Raw genomic sequence first — 13,718 nt, forward strand, 5'->3', positions numbered from 1 at the left:
TGAAGTCAGAAACCTTTTAGGAGGGTTAAAAAAAACAAAAAACCAAAACCCATGTTACTCAAAAACACCTGTCTGGCTGCACAATCCTCCAGCGGGTCAGCAGGGTAGTCAAGTCTCCCAGATTTTGGGGTATTTGGAGGATCCCTGCCATTCACTGCTGGGATACCTCACACGAACCTGGATCCCAGTGTTGGGAAGCAGAGCTTATGTCTCTCAATCCCTGCCCTCCTGATCAGGTTCCCCTTCRTGAAGGACAACTGCACAACCCAGATTAATGCCTCAGCAACATTAATTCCCTGACAAGCACAGGGGGGGAAATCGGGACATTTAACCACACAGGTAACCACCCCWCCTGCCTTTTCCTGAGAAAGCCCTGAAGCGGAAAATGAACCAAGCCATCCCACAAGGCTGCACGCAATTCCARCCTCTGGCTTCTCCATGGCACACTCAGAGTGCCTTTCACCCATGCACRGGAGCCAAACACCACAGGTTCAGATGTGGCAATTCCCACACAGCTCATTAACCTCAGAGCTTTAACGTTTCCAYGCTGGTTTTTTTTCACCCACGCCTGGAGGCGACTCCATGGAAGTTTTGTTTTTCAAAGCCTCGTGCTTCAGGCTTGGCACAGCAGGTAYTCCCTGCTGAGTCCAAAGCAAGGCACGCAAGGAGCCTTGTGCCCAGGACCCAGACTGCCAATGGAAAGATAACAACGGGGCCCTTGTTCAGGCCAGGCACCATGGAGGGAGGTGGAGGGGGCTCAGGGATAAAGCCATGTGCATCATCGAAATATTCCAGCTTTCTATAAAACCTGGAATTTTGGAGGAACCCATTAGCCAACAGGCATCACAACAGCTCTGCTCCGAAGTGACTCATCTCTCAGCAGTACACTAAGGAAAGGAGTCTCTGTCCACGGCAGGGAGGTTGGAATTAGGGGATTTAAAAAATATTTTCCAACCCAAACCATTTTAGGGTTCTGTGATGACACTGTCCTCTTTAGAAAGTTTATCCCACAGGAGAAAACACACACTTTTAAACAATCACCTCTGTGGCAGATGTGTCCCCCCCAAAAAAAAAAGAGTCAATACAAATCTAAGCAGTCAAATGCTTTAAAGAGCACTTTCATGCGTTAGGGTATCACAAAAAAAAAATCCCAAACGTGTTTCATCCACAGTATTAAAAGCAGATGGCTTTTCTGGTTACCTCATCACAGGAGATTACCCACAAAAATAAATTTTTCATAGAAATAGCTTTGAAACAGGACAGAACAAGCCAGTGTTGCATGGTTACATGGTGGCAGAAGTACAGTGTACTAAGAACACCTTCCACATCATGCCTCTTCAAATTTTCCTGTGCATCTTCCCACAGAGGGTATAAAACACACATTAACCATCAAAAACCTCCATTTCTTCCCTGCTTAAGTAAGCACCATGTTCCACAGTCTCACCCTCCCCATTTCCCCATTCAAGCCACAACAATGTGCTTTTCTCTTTTTTTCTTTTCTTTTTTTTTTTTTTTTTTTTTTTTTTTTTTTTACTAGAAAGCATTGGTAACTTATTTCATTCCAAAGGAATATGAATCCAAAGGGGGAGAAGAATGTGCAAGTGAGGAGAGGAAGGAATTTACAAAACAGCCAAGGCAAGTTTTGTGCTGTGCCCTTAAAGCAGGAGCTGCAAACGCAGCTGGGAGCCCAGCACAGTGCACTTGCCTTGAACCAGAAGTACAGGCTCATCTGCTGTGTGAACTGGCAGGGCAGAATCTCATCYCACCGATTCACGAGTGGGAGGAGATCATTCTCTTCTCACTTCAGGCCCTAATATCAGCTTACACTGTGGTCTCCAAGTGTCAGCCCTCGAAGAGACATTCAAAGCCTTGCCAGCAGAGCACACAGAAGGTACTCCTACAGAAATCATTGTCCACAATTAGCCCTAAATGCCGCAGATTTTGCGTGTCTTGAAACRTTACTGTTAAATATTGCTTGGGGAAAAAAGGTTTTCATACAGTTCTGGTCAAGCTTCTGAGAAAAAGAAAAGCAAGTGTACAGGAAAAAAAATTATATTCTTCCAATTTTACCTCATAGTTCCATGAGAATTAACGAATTATTACTCAGAAAAACTGGGCTAACCACTCCTGGCTTGCTCTTCCGTGTGAATTAACAACAAATACCTGAGTGCRCACAGGAATTTGTCTCGGGACCAAGCACATCTTGAAAGTACAAGCCAAAGGGACTGGCCTCAGATTCTGCAGCTGGAAACCAAATGTTTCAAAAGCACGGCAGCCTGGCWTGGTAAACCAGGAGCCATCACTGCTCTGACTCCCACCAGTGGTGGGAAAACAGGGAAGGGAGGAAGTACCATCMGTTGTAATTGTCCTTTCAGCTCAGAACAGGCCCTGGCTGTGAGAGCTCTCACTGATGTGTGGAAGCAAAGCAGAGAACCCAGCCAGATCTCCAGGTTAATTATTTACATCTSTGGTGGGTAACAACAACAAAGTAGCACTGAATGAGACGTCAGAAGCATTCAAGCTGTTACACTTGTTAGATGTGTGCTTTTCCAAAAGATTCATTACCAAGAAACACTTTCTCTAATAAATACATAAATTGATTCACATCTCTGTAATTCAAGAGTGATCAATACCCTTATCTTCGCCCCATGTCCTGGGCTGATCCCCCAGCGTGGGCAGCAGGAAAGGGGAGATTCTGCCCCTCTGCCCCGCTCAGGTGAGATCCCACCTGCAGAGCTGCTCCAGCCCTGGGACCAGCACAGGAAGGAGCTGGAGCTGCTGGAGCCAGTCCAGAGGCATCAGGATGATCAGAGGGATGGAGCAGCTCTGCTGTGAGGAAAGGCTGAGAGAATTGGGATTGCTTAGCCTGGAAAAGGGAAAGCTTTAGGGTGACCCAGTTGTGGCCTTCCAGTACCTGAAGGGTACCTAGAGGAAAGATGGGGGAAGACGATTTACAAGGGCCTGGAGTGACAGGACAAGGGGGAATGGCTTCCACTAACAGAGAGTAGGGTTACACTGGATATTGGGAMGGTTCCCTGTAAGGGTGGTGAGGCCCTGGCACAGGGTGCCCACTGAAAMTGTGGCTGCCCCTGGATCCCTGGAAGTGTCCAAGGCCAGGCTGGATGGGGCTTGGAGCAACCTGGGATAGTGGAAGGTGTCCTTGCCCATGGCAGGGGGTGGAACTAGGCAAGTTTGAAGGCCCCCTCAACCCAAACCATTCTGGGATTATTCTGCCATCAGATCATGAATCTTGTGCTCATTTTCTTTCTTCAGCTTGAGAAAACACTTTTCATTCACCCATCTTATACTTTACTATTAAGCCTGTGCTCATCTTCTCTTCCTTAGCTTCCCCTCCGAGGAGAAAAAAAAAAAAAAACAACAAAGAAACCAAACCCAAAAACCCAAACCACTGGCACAGTTATCCTTTTTGTSCTGCCTGGCATGATGTGGTGCCAGGTGATGAGATGATACCGCCTCTGGAGCACASCTGCAATCCTGCCCCACCACAGCGCAGTCTTCCGCAGGAATTTTCCCACATCTCACCCTGCAGCTGAATGCTCCCTGCCAAAAGCCCATCTACTGCTGCTGTACAATTTCTCAATCATATGTGTAGACTCTTGCTGGAAAAGTCACCCAATTACTTTTAAAATGAGGGAAATGAAGTGCAAGATTGAGGAATGTCATAAATATGAGGTGGCGGGCAGGAGAGGAGCCAGTTTCCAAATCCAGATCATTAAAACACCCTCCTTCACTGCCGTACTTATAGCCTGTAATGGTAGCACCTGGAAACTTTTAACTCAGACCAGCAGTGTAAATATATTTKCAAGTAATCCATGCTCCACAAGAAGCCTGCCAGGGCATGCACACAGCTYTAAGCATGAAAAACTACACGCACACGCAATAAATTCATTTATTGGTTTTTAACTCCCAGAAGGGAGTTAGGGCTCTAAAAAGCCTTCTGAAGTAGTAAWGCAAGGGCTTTAAATTCTGGTTATTTAACATGGCAGTAGTGGAAAAGTGCTCTTTATGTCTCCAAAAAGTTTGCAAAGGGAAATGAAGATGGCAGAGAACCAGGTGCAYGGATCCCAGTGTCAAAGTAGGTTCCCCTCCAAGGAAAGGGTAGGTGCCAAATCTCTTGTGTTGATCACTGCTTGGGCTTTTCTATATTTATGTTTTATTATACCTTCAAGACACTCGTGACAATTAAAAACTTCCTCCAGCTACCCTCAATATCTCCACCTGGCATYGGGGGGCTAAGATTAAACTATTTTGAAAAGTTACAGAATATCCAAGCTTGCAAAATATGAAATAAATATATTGTATTCAGTCATTTATTCCAGTGAGTTCCAAAATAGATTGTGATGAGTATCTGGMTGAGTTTTCCATTAACGTGGCATTTCAGAGGGACAACCTGCCCTATTAAATTTCTATCTATACAAAGAAGTTTTCACAGGATTTTGGAGGACAAGCCCTTCAGATGTTAATTGCGGGASCTTTGGTTTTAATACCAAAATTTCAGTTTACTAAGACACCCTTTGCAGCATCAGCTTTTAATCTGCAAAGGGGTCATCAGGTCCATTAAGTCACCTGTAAATTAGACGGTGTCAGCTGCCAGGACACCCCTGTTTACCCTGCTGCCCAAACAAAACACATGGTGCCTGTTTAGCACAGCCCTCCCACGGCTGCTCCCAAATCCCACCGCCCCGGCTGCCAGCAGCGCTTCCCACGGAGGGCCAGGTTATAAGAAACATCCTTCAGATAACAGCAGCTGCAGCAGGAAAAGGCTCCCACCTTCCTCCAGCTCTGTGTCTGCAGCAAGGGAGCTGAGGCACATCCAGACCTGCCTCACCAAAAGCTGAGCGTGGGCGACCTGCCCAAGAGCTTCTCTTGTGGGCTGGCTGCTGCAGCCTGCGCTGGCACCGCTCTGCTGTCACATCCTGATCCACATCCTGCTGTCACCTCCTGATTCACTGCTCCAGAGCTCAACCAGATCCTCCTCTGCACTCTAAAGCAGATGTAGAACCACTGAATTACAGAATGGCCTGGGTTGGAAGRGGCCTTAAAGGTCATCTTGTTCCACTCCCTGACATGGGTAGGAACACCTTCCCCTATTCCAGGTTGCTCCAAGCCCCATCCAACCTGGCCTTGGACACTTCCAGGGATGGGGCAGCCACAGCTTCTCTGAGCAACCTGTGCCAGGGCCTCCCTACCCTCACAGGGATGTTTTTCCTAATATCTAATCCAACCTCGCCTGCGGTTAGCGTGAAGCCATTTCCTTTTTGTCCTGCCTCACATTTATTCACACTATATATGCCCACAACCTGCCCCCAGACTCCCTACTTCTTTGTTCTCCTTCAAAAATCTATTGAAAAAATTKAATTGTGATGACTACTGTCCCTGTTGTGCCCACTTTGCTGTTTCACTGAATGCACATCATCAAATACAAGTTTYGAGCCCTGCTGGTTCAGTTCACCAGGTAACGCTTTGCCAAGTTCAGTTTCTACCCTCACTCCTGCCAACAGCAGCCCATCCTCTTCAYAAACTGGGGGAGGGTGCAGCACCAGCTTCACAGCAGGCAGCAGAACAATTAATTCACAGTGGAGTTACACAAGGGCCAGGAATCTTCCATATTCATTGGATTTCTGACGAAGTGATAAGAATCCACCACCCCCATACGCACACAAAGAAGCTGCACACATCAAAGTTTAATATTAAACAAGAATTACTAACCACCAGGATTTTCTGTGAATAATTATGCTGGCTTCACCAAGATAAAATCCTTGCCACAACTTGTGCTTTTTCTGGGTTTTTCTACRATCAACATTAGTTCGACGCAGACTATTTCAACAAAATAGAGATGAACCCTCTGTTCCAGGATCTCTGAACATCCTCCTCCCTGGATACAACCCAGGCAGCCCCCAAACCCTCGGCCTTACCTCTTTCTGCTGCCTCTCCAGCTCTTTCATCCGGATCTCCCGCGCCTCCGCCCGCGCCGCTCGCTTCGCCGCGAGTCTCGCTTCAGCCTGGAAACAGAACACAGCGATGGGATGAGATGAAAGCTGGGCAACCCAACGGGGAACACACTTGTGAAAGGCAGGGAATGGGGAGGCTTGACTCGGCAAGGCTGTAAACACRTCTGTAGGAGTTAATTCCCTATTGCAGGTAATGGCCCTGCCTTCCGTAACTTGTTATCTTCACAGTCAGGTAAAACACCCCCATGCAGGCTCTACCCTCCCTGAGCACTTGTGTTTAGAAGTGCTCTTTAATTACTGTTTGTGTGGCTGGAGAGGAAACAGGGAGATTTATTTAAGAAAGGCAGGTTTTGCTCTTTTTGTTTTGGGTTGGTTGGGTTTTTTTCCTCCCCTGCAGCGTGAATTGTATCATATTGATAAATTAATCTGACCAACAGCAAACACATTATGTGCCTTTTTTCCCAGCCACTGACACTGTGCACACATACCTGGGCACAGGATTTGGGTAAACACTGCAGTTCAGCACAACTGTGCACAGCTAAGGCTGAAATTATGGAGCACCAGCTCCATCATAAATCTCAAAAATTCCATATTCCAGTCCAAACCTCCCCACAGTGGAATTCTGCCAAGAATAGACGTCTCGGGAGATCTAAGATGCTTCCTCACTGCAGCCCAGTTGGAAGTGCTGGAACGTGCTACAGAGTAACATKTTTAATACTCTGCTTTAAATCCCGGGCAAAACCAACAGGTCTCACAGAGGAAAAAAGTAAAATTAGCTCAGCCTTGAGCAGCTCGCTCACTAGAACTGAGAACAGATCAGCAGGGAGCCAAAGGCGCCACTCACAGCCACCCATCCTGGTGATACACCCAACTTGTCCGCTTCTGAAACCTTCTACTGTAAATACAGCATCCAAATTTACAGGAAAATCTGCCATTATATCAAGGTCAAGCACGCAGAGAAATCAAAACGCCTGTGTTTGCAGTAGCGCTTCTAAACAGAAGGAAAACCACAAAAAATAGAAAGGTGTCATTCCTTTTCCCTTCTGCAGGTGTATTCACCACTCAAGTTTAGGGAAAAGCCACAACCTTCAAAAACACAAACAAATCATGGAAAGAAAAAAAAAGCCATTAAAAKGAGAAGGATGGCTGAAACTTGCAGCTAACTGAAAAGGGCTGAAAACCAAGCTTGGAAGCACCTGGAGCCTTGTCATGATGCAGATCTTAAAATCTCAGGCTGGAGAAGACCAAGAGGGAATTTCATCAATCCACAGAAAACTCTYCAAGATGGGCGCCAAAAGTGCCCAACAGCCCAAAGAGTCTGGTGCCAGACTCTTTTCAGTGGTGCCCAACAAAAGGACGAGGAACAATGACCATAAAATAAAAACAAGTTCCACCTCAGCATGAGAGGAAACTTCTGAGCACTGAGGGTAGCAGAGCCCTGCAACAGCTGCCCAGGAAAGCTGTGGAGTCTCCCTCTSTGGGGGCATCCTAAACCCAACTGGACATGTTTCTGTCACCTGCCCTAGGTGACTCAGAGGATTGGACTGAATAAACTTCAGAGGTCCCTTCCAGCACCAACTATGCTGTGATTCTGTGAAATCTCAAAAATTATTTGTAACAAGAAAACAAGCCTTCTCTGAGAATTAAAAAAAAATTAAATGGTAGAAAGAACAAAGGGTTGGTTTTGCACAGAGCTGCTCTCCCTTGCATTCTTTACCTGAATTTCCATTTCTGCCATGGACAGAAACTCGTACCAGAAGCAGACCGCTCCATACCTGCACCCAAATGTGTTTTCAACAGCACCTCCCAACCTGAAGCAGTCTGTCCAAACAAAGGAAGCCCCAGCCCTGCTGCTGCTGGGCAAAGCCTGGGTGGAATCCCTGCCAGGCAGTGCTSTGATCCACCTGCAGTGTTTGGAATTGCTCATGACACCCACAATCTAAACATGCCCTGAGATGTGTGCCGAAGGTAAGAAATCACAGCTCTGGAAACAAGCTTGATATTCACTTGACATGATCCCTTTCTGTTTATTTAAAAATAAACCCTTGCAAATCCCACATGAGAGAGGTGAGGAATGACACCAGCACAAACTGTTTTTTCCCTATGGAAAACAAAGGGCCCCAAAGTCTCCATAACAAAACACACCGAGTACAAGATACAAGTTGTATCCCCAACTTCTCCCCTGACAGAAAATGCAGGAACAAGATTATTTGGTTGTTAACATTATTGTAGCTGTCATCCTCGTGAATTTCAATAACCAGCTGAGCTTTCACATTAGAACTAAGTGTCTGTATGTAAAATTCAGATGTACTTCAGTAAAGTAATTGTATTTCCCCTTGTTTCCCTTGTACGATAAGGACCGAAGGATTTACAAACTTGCTAGCTCCACTGCACAATTATATATTGTCCCAGAAGCAAGTACAATATTATATGAAATGAAGCAACTCGAAAAATAGGAATAAAAAATTTTAATTTAGCCAGTTTTCCTCAGGCCTTCCTGAGGATGAGGCTTGCCTGTTTCTGAATTACTGATACCAACCGCARGAAGTTAAATTAATTTTACTTTGWGCAAAATCACACGTGTAACCTGCCRTTTCTTAGGATAYAATTCTGTTTCTAGTGCCAATCCATGGGACATCTCTGYTTCATTCTATTTCACCCCTGCAGCCCTCCAGCTGCCCATTTAAAGCCAACCTGCAAACCTTGTAAGAATAAAAACATATTTTCACTCAGCAGCTTTGACTAACAATGGCTTACATCTTGGAACAAGCATATTGTTTATTTATGAACTTTTTTCTTTCCACGACTACATGTCAGCCTTAAGTATCTTTGAATACAAACAACAGAAACTGTATCCTGGGTTCCTGAACTTTAAGCTAAAAACCTGTTGTTAGCATACACTGGTACCTTTGTAAGCAGTCATCAAGTGTTATTCCATCCTGAACACTCATGTTTTAAAGCCATTCATTTTCATCACATCAAAATAGAATTGTTCAGGCTGGAAGGGATCTCAGGAGGTCTCCAGTCCACCCTCCTGCTCAAAGCAAGGTCAGCATCACATTCAGATCGTGTTGCTTCAGGCTTGATCCAAATGGCCTTTGAAAACCTCTGAGTTTGGTGACCCCACAGGGTCCACCAGCCAAGGCTCCTGTTTCACTGCCTCATGGAAAAAAAAAATAAATCCCACCCCCAAACCATGTCAGAACCTGCTCTTAGCTCCTTAGTAACCCCAACTTCACTGCCAGAAGGCTGCTGTACCTCCATATTTGCATCAAGCACTAAGGAATATTTTCAAGCACGTTCTCAAGGGCGTCTGGGTGCCATTTAGATGATTACACAGTTATTTTCACCATGGTTCCTGACCAAACACCAGCTCATTTGTGCTGGACAAAGGAGGGTTTGTAAGAAACAGGCCATCCTTCCCTAAAGGCTTTTCGAGCCCACAGCAAAATGAGGGAATGGRGGACAGGAAATATGCAAGGAGGAAAAAAAATCCTTCAGTATTTGAGGCTACCCACAAGTCTTTGGAGGGTGCTCTCTAACTTAACAGAAATGTATTATGCTACAGTCAGGCCAGCCATTAAATGGTCAACCTGTGCCCTCCATAATCCCATTTCTAGCATGCTTCGGTGGATGGAATTACTTAATTCAGAATGAATTTTTTTTATACTTTGTAAGTGGCATTGGTGACAAACCTGGCRTTGCCATGAGCTCAGAGAAAGTAAATCCATCATGGCAGGGATGAATCCACACCTGACTGTGTACAATGTTATCTAAGTCAAACCAAACTCTGGTAGCAACCCTAACACCCAACAAATCCCACAGCGAGTGTGGGAGCCACACAGGGCCTGTTGCACACAGGTTCTCCTGTGCCAAAGCCCAGCTCAGGTACAGCAGGTGTCCCCAAGCACAGCACGGGGCAAGGACACCCAGAACAACCCCAGTGCCACCCCACCTGCTCCAGCTGCAAACCTTYAGGACACTCAAGAATGAAAACACAGAGCAGACTTTCAGACAAACACAGAGGAGTGTCAGATTTATCGTGGGCCCCTTCCTCAGAGGCACGGGCGTGACGGAACTCACCGSAGTTTGTCAAACCACACTCTCTGATTCTCTTGGACTCTGCTCTGTGCTATAAATACCTTGATTTCTTGCACAGCCTGCAAGCAGCAAYGTTAACTTTACATTTCTCTCTCTGTGCTGACTAAACCAAAACAGGCTTTGCCTAGCTGACTTTGGTCTTCATCCAGCCCAAGCACTTGGCAGAGCCCAGAGTGGAGTCACCTCTAAGGGCAGCAGCAGAGACAGACATTGCAGCCTGCAAGAGACACTGCTGAACATYAGAAAACCATCTGAAAATTCACACAACTTCTGAAATTTAGCTTACTAAAAGCTATGCTTTAGACTGCTTAAGGCGTAAATAACTATTCAAGGGATTAAAGATTAAAATAAAATAATGAGAAATCGCTAAGACTGAAGGAAGTGATCTTAAAGTCGTCTAAAATTCACTAGTGACTCAGCAAGCAATATAGGYCTCAGTCAAAAGTGACAGACAGCTGTCAGAAACAGAAGAATAAAAATATGAAGCCTAATTGCACTCATGACAAAGCTTTTGCAACTTCCCTTTTATGAAATATTGCTCATCTGATGAGAAGAACTGGCAGCTTCAGCCCTATTGCGCATGTCATATCAAAAAAAAAAAAAACCCAAACCTCTTACAAGGCTTCTGTAAAGCCCCATAGGCAAAATGAGAAGAGATGGCAACCACAYAGCTGAGATGAACACGGAACTGGGCACCAGCTGAAAAATCATTGCTTTAATTTATGTAAACTCACTCAAATGCTACAAATACACACATTGAATTCTTCTCTTTTTATTGCAGTTCCTCAGAATGATTTACAGTCACCAAGCCCTGAAACAAATACGCTGTTGAACTGCTCGTTGCTTTAGCTGGGCTACTTGCTCAGCACTTGACACTCCATCCTAAGGGTCACTCATCTTGAAAATAAAAACCCAGCCCTGTGCAGCAGCAAATCTTTGCCCTGTCTTAAGGRGTTCAGTATATTTAGCTCTGAAGGGGGGAAAAAACTAAGCAGGTTGTAACTGGAGCACAACGACATCTGAAAAAGCACCAAACCAGGTATTGGGTATCAGCTGGAAATGGTGAGAAGAATCCTCTGCCACCTGCAGCAGTGAGCAGAAGGAGGAGTGCGGGATCTGCAGCTGCTGTGGGATGACCCCTACACAGCCCCTTTTTAAACACCACTGGTGGGGCTGAGGCCTGGCTGTGCCCGTGGCCAGGGGATAATGCACAATGGTGGAGGAAGCCGTGGCTTCCTGGCCCCGAGCACTACGCTGGGGAAGCCGCGCTGTCATTACCACAGCGATGAGAGAATTATTTAGGTGACTTGCTAAGGTAGAGGCCAGCGACACACACACACACACACACATCCTGAAGGTGTGCATTCTCAGAGCCTTTCCCTCCTGAAAGGGCCAGACCTTCATTGTTCGCCTGGCAGCCCCAAGACACAGCCAACAAAGACAGGAAGTTATGCTGCTTTTTTGAGCGGTGTAAAATGACTATGTTGACTTGCCACATAGTTACATGTGTAAGAGCTTTCCAGCTATACACAGCACCCCTCAATTCCAACGCGCTCAAAATTACCTGCTTCTAAGGCTACTAATCAAAGTCAGTATCGTAGTTTTTGTGGAGGATTGAAGTGTTAGCTTGCCAGCACCAAACCATACCCAGAAAAGCCCTCTGATCCCACTGCCAGAGAAGCCTTAAAACACAAGTCTGCCTGACTAAATTACACCTGCTCACTGTAAGCAGYGATTGCTGCAATAACTATTCTCAGGCTGATTTAAACCTCCTGCCAATGTGCTTCAGACACAGCCAGGCAGTCATTTTTGGGGCCAGCATAATTTTTCACAATGGATGCTGTCCCATGCCAGTATTTGGTATCCTCTTCCTTAAATATTATACAACTGTTCATTCTGCTTAGCCAAGTCACATTTCATCAGACAAAAATCTGATAAGGTTTCTTGCACACCTACATAATGTAAAGTCTATTTACACATGCAACACCTGATTTGCAATCCTCCTGTAACACAGCTGACCAACACAGCTACCAGGCAGAACCAGTGTTAACCCATGGCAATGTTTTTCCCATCTCCATTTGAGCAACATGTGACCTAAACCAGTTCCAGGAGCTCACCGGTGAGTGCTGACTATTTAGCATTGAAACAAGAGCAGCTATAAGGACTTCTATGCTTAAGAGGTCAAACCAGCATATTTATCTGACATTTTTTTGCATATGAGTTATATATTCAAACACACTTTGCACCACTTACTCATACGGTAATGAACCCGTGAATCACATCGGGCTCGGTCAGTCCACATCCTGCTTCACTCCTCACYTTTCTCTTAAATGCAAATTGCTATTCAGAGGCAGCAGGCAAGATGAACCTCAGCCTACACGTAAACACAGGGATTCCCTCCTAACAGCCCCGTACCAGCGCCGCTGGCCCGACAGCCCATCCCGGGCTGGTCTGACAGCTCCTCTCCCTCCGTGCAGTGRCAGCTCGTGTCGAGGGAATGCCTGACCCGTGGCCATCTGATGGTCCCACGGGGCTGCTGTGACTATTTAGCAATCATTTAACAGGTTCCGCTGGCACGACCGCTCCCGGMGCAGCAAGCAGCTCACGTTTTGGTCAGTGATTGTGGAAAGCAAAGCGCGGACAAGTCCCYGCGCCGGCCACCACGTGGAGCGCGGAGCTGTCCCGCGGGGCCGCAGCCGCGCTGCCCGAGYCCCCCGGACCCCCCGGCCTTACCTGCTGCTGGGCAGCCGGGCTGAGGCAGTAGTCCGCAGCCGCCTCCATGGCTCCCGCTGCCGCCGTCTGTCCCCGGCGGGGCCCGCCCGGACGCGCCCGGCACGGCCCGGGGGCGGAGCGGGGAGCGGGCGGGGAGCGGGAGCTGCGCTCGGCCGGCGGCGCAGCACGGAGCGCTGTGTGAGAACACGCACCTGCCGCCGCCGGGCACCGCTCCGAAACCCGCACGGGATCCAGCACGGAAAGGGCCTCCTCATCTCCTTTTTGCGCCCGAGGAAGATAAACAGCTCCAGAACATCCCAATAACTCGGCGCACGCCCGCCCTCCCTCCGGGCTGCGTATCCTTGCTACTAGATAACACCATGGGCAGATGCTTATAAATATACAAATATATATTCATCTTCACGCCAAGTGGCCTTCGCATGGCAGAAACAAACCGCCCCGCTACTGCTAATTGCTGCAATTATATCGGTACTGCGGATTGCGTTGTGTAGAGCCGACCTAAAAACAAGCCATCCACGCTGGACGGGCTGGTGCTGGTAGAAATGACATTGCTGCTAAGAAATAAGGAAAAAAAAACCCCAAAATATGTAACTGGAGTTTGACAACACTGCAGAAGAGCAATGGGGAATAGTGGCTGGCCAAAAACGAAGAACACCCTGCATTTCAAAAGGTCTCCGGTGATGAGCTGGATGACCTGAAGGCACAGAAGGATTAGAAGACACAAGTGGCTTTAAGTGGCATTAAATGGGACAATACCCCAAGAACAAATGAATGCACGGTCAGAGCCGAAACCCTGGCTCCACGGAAATTAACGCCATCTCTTGATTCCACCTGATTTYATGCAAAACATTTCTCAATTCCCCTTGCCTTCACCCCAAGCTCACACACCTATCCCCTCGCAGAGGCCAGGGA

The 13,718-nt window shown here is 46.8% G+C and overlaps 1 protein-coding gene across 1 annotated transcript in view; it reads right to left on the reverse strand.

Annotated features, from left to right (window-relative positions):
- LRRFIP1 (LRR binding FLII interacting protein 1) overlaps positions 1-13,718 on the reverse strand; it is a 100,595-nt gene that overhangs the window by 50,950 nt on the left and 35,927 nt on the right. The window contains exon 2 of the mRNA XM_057389804.1: positions 5,937-6,023. Within this exon, the coding sequence (XP_057245787.1) occupies positions 5,937-6,023 (87 nt within the window). The remainder of the gene's footprint in view (positions 1-5,936; positions 6,024-13,718) is intronic.

The sequence above is a fragment of the Malurus melanocephalus genome, unplaced genomic scaffold (genome assembly GCF_030028575.1).
Source record: "Malurus melanocephalus ecotype Western Australia unplaced genomic scaffold, MMel_1.1 scaffold_20, whole genome shotgun sequence".
Classification (NCBI taxonomy): domain Eukaryota; kingdom Metazoa; phylum Chordata; class Aves; order Passeriformes; family Maluridae; genus Malurus; species Malurus melanocephalus.